At 40.7% G+C, this 13,367-nt stretch overlaps 1 protein-coding gene across 4 annotated transcripts in view; it reads right to left on the bottom strand.

Moving 5' to 3' along the window:
• The window catches only part of TLCD4 (TLC domain containing 4), a 26,414-nt gene extending 13,047 nt beyond the window's left edge, over positions 1-13,367 (bottom strand). The window contains exons 1-5 of one of the 4 annotated variants that reach the window (XM_072932519.1): positions 13,074-13,367; positions 9,631-9,756; positions 7,911-8,076; positions 3,406-3,495; positions 506-564 (exon numbers count right to left, since the gene is read on the bottom strand). In XM_072932519.1, coding sequence (XP_072788620.1) covers positions 506-564; positions 3,406-3,495; positions 7,911-8,065 — 304 coding nt within the window. In that variant the 5' untranslated portion in view covers positions 8,066-8,076; positions 9,631-9,756; positions 13,074-13,367. Of the gene's footprint in view, positions 1-505; positions 565-3,405; positions 3,496-7,910; positions 8,077-9,630; positions 9,757-12,670; positions 12,956-13,073 lie in introns of those variants that run through there. The other 3 variants (XM_030279206.4, XM_030279203.4, XM_030279204.4) reach the window with 3 other exon arrangements.

Here is a 13,367-nt window from a genome sequence, read left to right as displayed (position 1 = left end):
ATTCCCATGTTTTATACATGGCTGAATTGCCTTAAAAGGGGACTAAAAGATGGGCAGGCAGGATCCTATGGCATCATTTTCCTCAGCTTGTATTGAGGGCTACTAAAATTCTTCTGCCAGCATTCTGAGGTCACAGGAACACATGATGGAAGAGCTACGAATTGTAGGCACTGAGAAGAGAATGAAGGGCACTGTTCTAACACCTTCTCAACTGCCAAAGACAAAACTGAGCTGGAGCTGGTGGTTGTACATCAAACCATGACAAAGCCACACCGTGGTATTTCCTCAATGCTTGGGGAGATATTCCATCTGTCACATCTGCTAGCAAGATCCTGTGATTTCACCACAACATACAAATCCATTAGCAATTTTAAAAGCTGCAGTAGAAACTGTATTGTGTAAACATACCACATCTTCACCACAGTAGCTCAGCATAAACATATATGTATAGTGACTCAATATAAATAAACAGGTCATGCAGGCTATATACATGTTGTGTAATTACCAGAAATGAGGTAGCCTGTGGTAATAGCAATATTCAGCTTCACAATTGAAGGGTCACCCCTGTAAACATACCAAAAATACATAGTTACAGCCTAATTTGCAAAGGACATACACATCTCAAACACCATGCCCATCAGGGCACATTATTCTTGGCCCATCAATAAGAGATTATACAATCTAGTTAAAGAAAGGCTCTAATCATACAAGTGGATTCTTTTTCCACTCAAATACAAGACACCTACTAACTACCCTAATCAGGACCAACCCCTGCCTTGGTGCAGAGACTGCCCCAAGAGCCCTGCTAGAGATTTGAACTGAAACCCAGCAAATACTCTGAGCTGGCTTCTCAAGAAACTGAGGATAAAAGAGAACAGCCCAGTCTCTGTCTCTTACCCTTTAACTGAGGCACTCTGTGGCTCCATTTTTGTTTTCTGCCAGTGCTAAAAGTTTGTTAAGGGTGACAAAAATATCTTGCTCAGCTGGTGCCTTTCATATTCATAATCAGATGGATGTTTATAGGGATAAACAGAGTAAAAGGACACAGGAAAGGAATTATTTGCCAGTTCTCTGAAGCCAAAGAACCTTTGAGCAGAATTGCTTTTCAGAGTGGTTTCCACACCTTCTATCCCCTCCCTTTTAGTGCCAAACATTCAGCAGTAGCACACCCACAACTTCAGTTCCTCTAGAACGTTCAACTAACCCAAACTTGTGAATACAGCTCAAGAAAGGGAAGCATCCATGTTACAGCAAGCAATGTTTGTTCTTCTCTCCTCTGTCCTCTGCACATTCCTACTTTGAGGAGTTTGGTAAGCAAGTGTTTTTTCCTTGGCACAAGGATTGTAACTTAATTTTTAAATTAAGTTGTGCAACTAGTCTAGCTATGTTTTGTGTAAATATGAATTGAGCTTCAAATGACAGGTCAACAGATCCATAAAATGTAGACCGCACAAGACAAGCTGTGAAAGCAATCCTTGCTGTAAACCTTTCCAGGAAAAGGAAGCTAACTGTGCTTACGGCCTACTCCAATACAAAGTCTGCCTCAGCCAGAACACAGTAAAATGCTATTACTTAACTATTTTTTCTTAATCTTATTGGAATGGAGCAGTGGAAAGAGATTTCCTGTATTATTACAATCTGATCACTAAATTGTAAAGCTTTTTTAGTGTCTAAAACCAACTGTTCTCCTCAGTGAGAGGGTTGTCTACAGGAAAATAGGACTCACAAAACCAGAGTTCTGCTGTTAGGTGAAGAAAAATCATTACTAGGAGAGTCTGGAATTCACTCCATCTGTTAAGATTGGCCAGAGATGTTCTGTTAAATACAGCCTGAAATGGGAACATTTTTCCATAGTTTCAAAACTTGATATCATGAGCTACATATGTAGTGGGCTAAGTGCTTCTTTAGGTTTAGACATAGAGCATAGACAGATATGTTCTCCTAACTTTAGCAGAAACTCTTGACATAGAGGGCTCATGTTAGAGCTCCCAGCTGCAGCAGCAGCATCATAACTAAACTTCTCAGGGGTCCCAACACACATCAGCACATCACCACCAAGACTAAGCCTGCTCTCAAGAGCCTTCATATTCTCCAGAGAACATGCAAAGGACTGAATATATGAAATTGGTTCCTTGATAATGGTAGACATGACTTAACTGGATGGGACAGAGAACGGTTTGCTTCCCTCCTTTTTTTCCCTAGAGAATGGTCACTTTGCATCAAACCTCCTCTAGGCTGCACTGTCCATCTGTCACATCCTTTCAAGAAGAGTCCATGTTAGAATCCCAAATTATTCTCAATAAATGGAGAAGTCAGAATTTAGTCTAAAATCTTCCAGATTTCCTGACCTATCTCCTTGAATGGAAGGTGCAATGGAATTAATGAGCCCTGATGTCTGCAGGCCAATTTTGATGCAAGCAAGAGCCCAGAGTGACAAACAGGGAGTGACTTGAATAAGCAAATGGGAAGAACTCTCTCTTTGGTGATTGCTGAGAAGGTATGTGTGGCAAATGAATTACACATGAAGATGCATGGGCAGATAAAACAAACAAAAAATCCATAAAACTGACTTGCTTTCAACTTATTTGCAGATACAGAGTTATATAAAATGCTAATCAAACATCAAACTTGAAAAACTGTAATGACTATGAAGTGAATAGTCATAGAAAAGAGCCTGTTCTCCTATGAAGCTACAACTTAATCCACTTATTTATGTCTTCTCCCTCTCCTTATCTGATCTGTACCACCTCCACATTTTCTACCATGTGATTCTCACTACCACAAAAACAATTTCTACATCATCTGTGTTAGTCTCTAGTACATACAGGAAAAAAAAAAAAACAGTTTTATGAGAAGTCCTAGACCATCAAAAAATGTCACACACAACAGTGTTGCTCCCTGGAGCTTACCAATGCTCCAGTCTCTGTTATGATCTACTGCATCTATTTTCAGGCATTACCTGACAGCAATACTACATTCTCTCTCCATTGAACCCAAACCATCTGCAGGGTTCAATGGAGAACTTTCACACAGATACACACTATCCACATCTGCTACAGCTTTTCAATTTCACTTTTAAATTATTACTGTAAATAGCACAGTTTCAGTCATACTGACTTATAGTTACAGTTTACTCTTTAATAATTGAATATGCTATTTCAAATCAATTGCTTGTATTTTATCTATTTCACTTCACAGAGACACATTGAACTAAGACACTAATACTGACACAATTGTTATCAAATTTTTAAATAGTACAGACAAAAAAACAAACACATCACAACTGAATATTTTAATGGAAAATGAAACAATTGTTCAGTACTCAATACACTGCAGGAGTCCTTTTTTTCTTCTCAATTATGTTCTTTTATTGTGCAACCACAACATATATGTAACATGCCTTACCAGAGATGGTCAGCATTAACAGCATCATCGTACAATAAAATATAAAGGCAAAACCCTCCAACCACCAAGGCGTGGAATGTGGACACTGTCCTGAAAAAGAGATCACAGTCACAAGGAGGTACTACCATTCACAACTTCCCATACTGTGCTTAAGGATGGCATTCTCAACTGCCTCCAGACACTTCTGTGGGAGACAATCATTTGTTCTCTATGCTACACCCAACCACTTACACAATGACAGGTGGGAAAAAACAGGCAAAAAGATTGGAGTGGGACTGATGGTATTAGATATAAAGTGAGTCTTAAAAGTAAGGGAGATCTAAGTTTTGTTCCAATAATCCCATATATTAATGAATCCTTAAAGACAGTATGACATCTAGCTCTCTAACAAATGTTTTCTGTATTGTCCCATTTGCTGGAAAATGTATATGCAATTTCATACTCAGATTAGCCCAGGAGTCCTGCAACAGCCTTTCAGACACCAAATTAAAAGACCCATAATAACTTTGGATTTGGAAGGTGGTATTAAATGAAAAATCCTAAGGTTTAGATACAATTTCTAGTGCATTTGAAGTAGATTCTGGTTTTCAAAGAGAAAACTTGTATAACTTGGTTGTAGCTGAGTACCCAAGGTATAACAGCTACAGGCTTATATAAATTAGCAGCTTTCTAGCAGACAAGGGAAATATAAAATAAACATCATAGTAATCAAGGTTGCATTGTCCCTACCTGGGTACTAGACACATTTTTCCTCCAAAGACAACAGTCTCTAGTTTACAGGCTGCATACACAGTGTAGATAAACTCTGCATGTTAACAAGAATGCACTTTTAGAGAAATATCTATTTACAGGAGCCCCAGCAGGCTTCTGCCAGCACACCGGCCAGGGCCCCTCCTGCCCTTTCAGTCCACATGTATTCTTGGAAAGAAGAACAATGCCACGGGCATGGCTCCAAAATGTGTAACCTTCCTGCTCTAGCCACGGGTTTAACTCAACTAGAAGCTGCACCTAATATGTGTAGCTACTGTCTGCTTTCCCACTTTCTAAATGTAATTAGAAAGGAAAAAAAAAAAAAAAAAAAAGTGAAAAAATATCCATAGGGAATCAAAGATACTGTTTGAAAGATGAGAACTACGTTCAGTGCTGTGTGATTGGAAACACTTCACACCGCATTCACAGCACCAACCATATACACACAAATGCACAGATGCTGTTAGTTATTATTCTTGCCTTTGTACATATTGAATACATGTATTTGGAAGTCATTAATATTTTAGATATCCTTAAGGCACTCTCAGGAATCTAAGCTCTACCATGCAAGATTTGAAGAAAACATCTTACTTCCTGCAGAAGACTTTGCAAAGAAAGAGGTTATAATCCCTACTCCATTTCCAGAAGTGGTATTATTATCTATTGGCAATAGAAGGTTCTGTACTATTCATAAAAGAGACTGTATTTACAACTTGTTTCAAGAGTGTCACTGTGCTATTTTCAGCAGCTTTTTCAATAGTGTGCCAGAAAATGAATGGAGATTAGTATAAAATGAGTAGTCAAAAACTGGATGAGAACAATTAATAATCATTACAGTACAGGCTGCACTTCTGCCCTCTCTTCTTTTAACAAAGAAAGAAAATTTCATTATCAGAATTTTAATGATAATTAATAGTTTAGTTAAAAGGTGTACTCTTGTAACACAGGATTTAAAAAGATAGGAACTTTTCTTGCTTTTTAAAAACGAAGCAAAACATGCAATATTAGTGTCTGAGAAATACCTGGAATTTTTGAACTTGAGGAGAGGATAAAGCTACAAGAAGGAAAATTTGTCCTAAAATACAGCTTATTAGTTTACAGTTGCAATTTGTTTTTGAAGAGGCCATTTACCTGAACCTTTCTGTTTAGAATACAAGTTATACACAAGTAGAACACTTGATGGGAGTAAAAGAAAAGGCAGCAGATTTCCTCCTTAACTCTGGACTTTGAAGCTTTTCCATAGACAGGGCAGAAGGGAAATAGTACAACAGTCCGTTTTAATAAGGAATCTAGGTCAAGCTATCAAGCTCTGTACATTTCCTTGAAATTTTTTTCAAAGCTTGCATCCTTTAACTCCTCATTAAGCTGCAAACAAAAAACAGCTTCAATGCTAGGTTGCAGACTTGCTTTTTTTTTTAATTTTTTTTTCACAACTACTTAATAGCAGTACAACCATCTATTATAGGAGAGGTGAAAGGAATATGTGTACAGCTTGAAGTGTTATACTACATCTGAGACCAAGTATTGTTTTTAACTCAATTTGAGTGTCCATATACTTCAGATGCCAGAAGCAATTACTTTATTGGTTCATAATTCTTGGAAGGTCAGAATGAACAAACTGACAGCATGGAAAATACAGTTAAGAGCTGCAGCTCAAATGCTTGATTACAAAGCCCTCCAAACTGTAACAATATATTTTCAATGCTACAGCTCATTTCAGGCAGATGCCCTCTTCCAGACCCAGCTGAGCTGATAAAAATGCATAACCATCCTCTGTGCCAGTTTCCTTAGCAGTGCCAACAGAATCATTTGTGTGCACACTCCCTACACCAGTTCAATATAGGACACAATAACAACCACCTACTTTTAAATCATTTAAATGAAACCAACAGATTTTACTGGGATATAGTAACTGTCTCTACCTGCAGACCTCTCTGCAGAATAAATACATACTCTACATTCTCTGAACTTGCAAGATGCTCCTTTGAGGCCTCTCTTCATTTCCAATACTGGAGTGACAGGGCAGTTTGACAAAAGACTGTGTTTGGTTAGAAGAGCTGAAGTAACACAAGCACAGCTAGCCTTTCTTTCCCTTCATGCCCTCCTCAGTTATAACATCCACAAGATGCTGATGAACCATGCTTTGTGTTTTATGCCTTCCAAATCCTGAACTGGATGAAGCCTGGAATCAGAACCCATCACAACATCTACATCCTGCTATCAATCCCAAGGAAGAAAAATGCACAAAGAGGTAAAAAAGACCATAATTGGGGTACTGTATAAAGTTGAGCAGTTAAACACCTTATTACAAAGTAGCCCAGAGATTACGGAGCAGCTTATTTCCAGCACACTTGTGATGTGTGAAATAATTCATGTTATTATGCAAAGCACTACACCAGCATAGCGCTACCAGGCATGGGGTAAGTGCTCATAAAGTCTATTATGCAATTCAAAGGATATTTGATGTGGCTTATAGACAATAGTGCAGCTCCACATGGGAACAGTTTAGTTTACTTCTCCTGTCTACCTCTTATTGTTAATTGGAAGAGAGAGATAAACCTAAGGTGCACTGACACTGTGAACTGGCATCCTCCACAGTTGTTCTGGCAGATAGGTAATTATTCAAAGATGGAACTGAAATCAAGATGGTGCCTTTAAGAACACTGCAGGTGGACATTTGCCAAATGGAAGGGCAAGGCTATTTGAATTGCTAATGCTGCCTAGAACAATGGAAACAACTTTAAAAAGTATCCACCTGATACTAAACAGCACTGTGGAAGAACAGAACTGCAACTAATGCATTTTGACTGCAGTGACAACATGCAGTACACATTTTTGAGCTTTAAATTTGAGAAACAGCTGAAAAAATATATTAAAGTTGTAATAGGCTACTCAAGGTTACACTGTACCAATTAATTTCAACTGGAGAACCTTGTGTGCCATATATACGCACTCAGAGTAGCATATTGCAAATAAAACCTCATTGATCGCCCCATTTTCAATTACTATCTTATATTTCCCTTATGGCTTAAAAGACTCAGGTGTCAAACAAGTTTCCAGAAGTCCTGTACCTGAGGAAACAAGTGAAATGCAGGTGGATCCATCCCACTAATGGAAATGCAGAAACACAGAGAGAGTGAGGAATGTTTCTGGACTGTTTCCACGACTCCTTCTTGCATGTGTACCCTGCGTCTGCTATAGCTTCCCCTCCTCCTCCTGCAGTCTCCTTTCCCAGCAACACATATGAACCTGACTCTCTTCAACACTAAATTCCTTGGGAAACCTTAACCTATATAAAACAGTTTGCAGTGTAGTAGCACCAGGTGAACAGAGAGCAAACTGCTTTGCTCCCAAAAGCATGACCAGAGATACACTGGGACTCAGAATTAATTGCCATAATTTTGATTTTCACACGTGTTTGGAAAGGAATTTTTATCTCTTCTCATTACTAGAAGCATCACAGAACATGGCTTCAGTTTATTACCACTCACCAGTCACTGTTAGTTTGTACTGACCTTTACGTGGGCATCACTGTCTAACAAAGTGTTTAATGTACAAGTGCTAGTAATGCTGTGTTTCCATGAAGGGGCCTCAACATTTCACATGCATTATTTGTCCAGTGCTTAGAGCCAGCCCTCTGATCTTTACAAACATTTAACTAATAGGGTTTTCTTCAGTCTTACACATACACACACAGGTGGTTCTGGTGTCCATGATTTCAGGTAGGTCTCTAACTGTTGTTTTGAACACTTTACCTTGAATTCCACTCAATCTTCCTTTTTTGGCTGAGATTGTTAAAACCAGGTGTTATTCGTGCTGACACCCAAGAACTTAAAACGTGGAAGAGGAGCTGAAATACAGTAAAACTGGCAACAGCAATGCCAATAGTCAGGTTGCTGAAGGAAGCCATTGTTCTTCAACCTGTGAAGAGAAGCAGAAGGTAGTTTCACTCTATTCTCCATTTAATTATTTTAAGCAAACACAGAAAGTGTTTTTAACGGCAAACTTACCAACAGAAATATTATTCACTAGAAGTTTCTACCTGTTCAATGTCTCTACTGAAACATTAACAGTATAAAAGTATGCCCAAACTTTTAGATACGCAAGTTGCATTTGGGTTGTTTTTTTTTTTTTTTTAACATTTGCATATTATACATTTTTATGGACTAAAATTGCATGTATTTTATCTACACAGAAAAGGCAGTGAAGATGACTGACCAGGGCAACTGCCAGCTCTGCAGCCTCCACTCCTGTCCCAATAACCTCCAAAGTTAAAACGTGTTTCATTATTGCCAGATTGCTGCCAACAGGAGTTTAAAATGCAACAATGGAATCAGATAAACACAGAAGAGAGGTTTTTGGGTCAGCCCAGGGAAGCAGGAGCCTCGCTGCAGCTCTGTCTGTGCACTTTGCAGAGACAGTTGCTCTCAATTCCCACTGTGCCCAGTCGAGAGCTCGTCCTTGGACAGGCTGCCGGCACTGGAGCTTCCTTCCTCCACAGAGCTCTGACCTGCGGCATTCCCGCTCCCTGGAAAGCCTCTGCCATCAGAGCTGATTGGCTTTTTGGTTGCTGGATGTTCAGCTATTTCATGAGGCCTAAATACCAAAACAATTCCAAACATAAGTGTCAGTCTCTAAATGCTTCAGTCATTTTTCCTGAGTTGCCAATATTTGTAACACAGAATGATATTTTACCAGAAGCCACAAACTTCTGACATGCATCTCCAATTTGACAGTGAAGCGGTTTACACTCCAAGGATGGCAAAAGTTACAAACTCAAGAAATGTCAATGTCAATTAAGTTGAACAGGAAAGGGGGGAAAAAAAACCCAAATGGCTTAATTTCAAATATTTAAATAATTATTTTAATATCTATAAAAAGCCTGCTGTTACTTGTTTTAGTTTTACTTAAGAAAGTATCTAAAAATAAAACAAAGACTTTTAGGGCAGCATAATTTGATGTTACTCCAGCATCCTAATGGTCAGTAAAAGCAATACAATGACATAATACATTTATGTCCACCTGTATTTCATTTGCATTACAGAACGAGTAAACATGCCTTTATGATTTTGATTCAGATTTTTGAAATTGTATCTGCATTGTAGATGGCAAGAAACTTGAACCTCAGGAAATAAAAATAGAGGGAAAAGTCCACCATAATAAAAAAATAGTAACTTTTTTTTAAATTAAGTACAATATTCTCACCGTGGGGTATATATGGTGAGTGTATTGAAACATCTAGATCAGAAAAAACATACTTTCATCTTCAAAGATTTAGAAGCAGAAGGTTCAATGGTTTCAAAGTTTTCCCCCTCTACCTCTTTCTTTTCTATTTATTCTCCCAGAACTGAAGGCAATAAAACTTCCTCTGACTACTACCCACAGAGCTACACGTATAAAAACAGAATGCAGGACAAATAAGAGTAGATTTGCTGAGTGAAATCTGCCTCTATCATGTAGAGTTCAAGTGCTTACTTCAGACCAGCTTTAATTCTGTCCTAGGGACTGCACAATTCTTGGAACATATTTGATGTGCTCGTAGGGCCTATCTTCCTGCCCACTTGAACCCAAAAGGAAGCCAGCTTGCATGCTCTGGGACAGCTAAGCAACACAAATCACAGGGGGTGATTCAGTTCATAAATGCATTTTTAATCCAAACTAAAATTTTTATGTACACACACTGCAGTGCATTGCATCAAACTAATTGATTCCAGTCGTCTTCTGATGACCTGCTCTAGTGCAGCAGCATATAAGTCCTGCATACTTTTTAATGTTACTCTATCAAAACTTCCAATTTCAATTACAATCCTGAATATTCAGTATTCTCGATTCCCCACGTACTTCTCCATTTGCCTCCATTGACCAAGAAGACATAAAACACAAACCGAACTTTATATCCTTTTCTTACATAGTGTAAAGTACCAGAGATAATGGGTGTTAAGCTCAACTTTCTAAAACCTTACAATTTGAAGGAATAAAACTATTTAGTATCTACCAGTTTAAACCCACTGAGAAGCACTGTATAGTGTCCAGTTCCAGATTCTAACCCCGAGGACAAAATGTTGTTATTACATTATCTCATTTGTAGCAACCAAGTCTCCTCTTGGACCATGTAAAGGGAAAAAAAAAACCCACTTGGTTTAATTAATGAAGGAAGCCAAAATCCAGGTCAAGTACAAATCTCTTCAGAAAATTAGCAAAACCACTGAGCATTAACCACACCTATTTCATCCTTTTGACTAAAATATAGCAATTCTCATGATGCTGCATTTTATTCACCTGCAACAACTATACTAGTATCTCTGAGTTTCAAAGACACTGACATAATCTTTTGGACAAGAGAAAAGCATGTTTTCTTTTGTTTCCTTAGTACCAGAAGATCATATTAGGTAAGTAATGTTTCAGCTTTTGACAGGTGCTCATTTTAGTACAGATTATGGAATTAAACAACCGTGCAAACATCCCTTGAAATAAATGCATTAGAAAACTAATCTTTCACCTAAGCAGCCTGTGGAGGGAACTAATTTTTTTAAAAGGTACTTGCATGGAAAGTGCATGAACTGATTTCAACAAATGCAGAACCATGATGCCCATGAAGGAGAATGGTACAATGGTTTTAGAGAAGAGACGCAGACAAAAAAATTAATCACTTATTCTCTCTGGTTGGTCTCACAGATGCTCAAGTTTTGCAAGCCTAATTTCATATATGCTTATCAAGATGCTGTTTAAGTATAGTAACTACCAAGTCCAGAATAATTTTATGCTTTACCCTAGCAATTAATAGTCACATATTTTAATTTAATTCAAGGACCTGGTGTAAATACAGCATTTCACATGTGTTCAGCTATAAACATTGTCCCATATGTATAGGTTGCTATTTTCTCATATCTCTAGGTTGTTTTCAACTGTATCCTGTTTAACATGAAAATTTACTGGTTTTTACCAGCTTTTCATTTACAAGAAAAATTATTCATGCTGTATGAACCGAAACAGCTTGTTGCATTGTGCTTGATGATTTAGAACAAGCACAACTAGCTTCCGATTACAATTTTCCTTGACAAAGTCCGAAGTTAGTAAGCCGGGCAGCTTCAACTACACTATGGGGATTTTTTTTCCAAGTATCTTCTTGTAGCTGTACAGCAAAGTCTGATCAAGATACAGAACTTTGTGGATTATGTATGAGCAGACACTTTATCACCCAAACTGCATAGTCATTGATTACTGTTCTGTCAGCTGATACGGGGTTTGAGCTAATGGGAGGTATAGTGTAACTACTTTGTAATGCAGGAAAAACAACACAACACACAGGTTGTTTCTCCATCCAAAGATATTTGCCTTCTTACCCAAAATGACTGTCTTAAACATTTGGTTAGGCAGTAACTGCATAAGATCAGAACTTCACTCTTGTAGCTTTTAAATGGAGTCTTTAGGTAAATAAATGTTACCAAACACTTAAAACTAACATTTTTCAGCAAAGTATTGCTGAACATGCCTAGTGTGATTTCAAATTACTCTACTGACCCAATGACTTTGAAAAGGTTAATAACACAGCTTTTTTCATCATACTCCGTAACAGCTAAAAATATCTTGGTTTTCATTTGCTATTAGCATGCAGTGGTTTTCCTGCAATTCTGTTTCTACTTGAAATTTAGAAGAAAAAGCAATATCCATTCACCCCCAGTATAACACTATGAACTCCTGATAGAAACAAGTTGGCACTTAATGAAAGAGGATAAAGGAGCAGGAGAGTTATCAACTGTTGTACTATCAAAAGAATTTAGCATTTAAGTTCTCCTCCTCTTACTCTTTCTACATCACAAAAATAATAAATTTAACAGTGTAACAACAAGACGTGGTAAGAAGGTGCAGTGGAAGGTTTAAGAACACAGCTCTTACTTTCTTCGAGGCTGGATTTCCAGATGAGTTGGATCAATTTCCAAACAAGATTACACAGTAAAGCTGCTATTGATACCAGGACATCACATGAAATAATGCGCTCTCCTGATCCACTTAAAACTGAAAGCCAAATCCAACAGCTGTAAAACTTGTCAGACCAATCTGCAGAGAGCAACTGGACTACTGACTGTTTCGACATTTTATAATAAGCCCAGTAACAAAAGCAGTGCTGGAGCTTTGCTGTGCTCTCGGTTCTGAATGGTAGATCCTATTCGTTTGAGATCTCATTTAGCTCAGTAAGCAACGTTAAGGAGAAACACAACAAAATTCAAGCTACTCACACTTAAGCTGTTCCCTTTTCTGTTTAAGGCTATTCACACCCTAAAGTCCACTCAGCTTTCTGCTCTTAGAACATCAAAGCAACCGGCAGATAAAGCATTCTTATAAAGGCAGTGTACTCAGGATGAGCTGGCCGCTGCCATACCATTTACCGAAATTCCTCAAACCCCGCAAGCAGCCTGGAGTCGCAAAGCCCCTGAGAGGGAACCCGCCCAGGCTCGGTGGGCGCGGAGGGCCCCCGGGCTGGCCCCGAGGGACGCTGCCCCGAGCCGGGCATTACCTCGCCGTGCCGGTCACCCGCGGCGCCCGCCGTTCGCCCCGGCCCCGAGCAGGCAGGAGCGGGCAGGGGCGCGGAGCGGCAGGAGAGCACAACAGCGCGGAGCGGGGGCAGGAGCGGCAGGAGCGGCAGACGAGCACAACAGCGCAGGCAGCGCGCACCCTCCGCGCTCGCTGCGGCCGCGGCGGCGGGAGGAGGGGGCCCCGCGCAGCCCTGCGCTGTCAGCGCGCCCCGCGCCGCCGCCTGCGGCTCGCGGCCCTCGGGGCCGCCCCGCGCTGAGGGAGGGAGGGAGGGAAGGGGCCGCTCCGCGCAGCCCCGCGGGGCGGGGGAAAGGGGCCGCACCGCCCCCGCCCCGCCAGCCCCGGCCTCTCAGCGCCCTGCCGCCTTCCTTCCCCGCCCGCCGCACCTGGGAGCGGGGTTACGGGGGCTGCGGCGCCGCCTCCTCCTTCTCCATGCCTTCCCCGCGGCGTCGGGGACGGGACAGCCCTTCCCGGGCGCAGGATGCTCCGGCGGGGATCGGGTTGCGGCAGCCGTAGCCTTAAAGGGGCCGAGCCGCCACCTGCCGCCGGGCTCCGCTCGCCGCCTCCGAGGGGCCGCGGCTTCCCCGGGCCCTCCCCCCGCCCGCCCCGCGCTGCAGCCGCCGCCCCCTCAGGCCGCTGCCCCCGTGAGGGGCCGCGCGGAGCGGGCCCGGGAGCGGCCC

Source organism: Taeniopygia guttata, chromosome 8 (assembly GCF_048771995.1).
Source record: "Taeniopygia guttata chromosome 8, bTaeGut7.mat, whole genome shotgun sequence".
NCBI classification, from domain to species: Eukaryota; Metazoa; Chordata; class Aves; order Passeriformes; family Estrildidae; genus Taeniopygia; species Taeniopygia guttata.
Note: the sequence above shows the minus strand (reverse complement) of the source record. Positions and strands in the feature narration are given on the sequence as shown.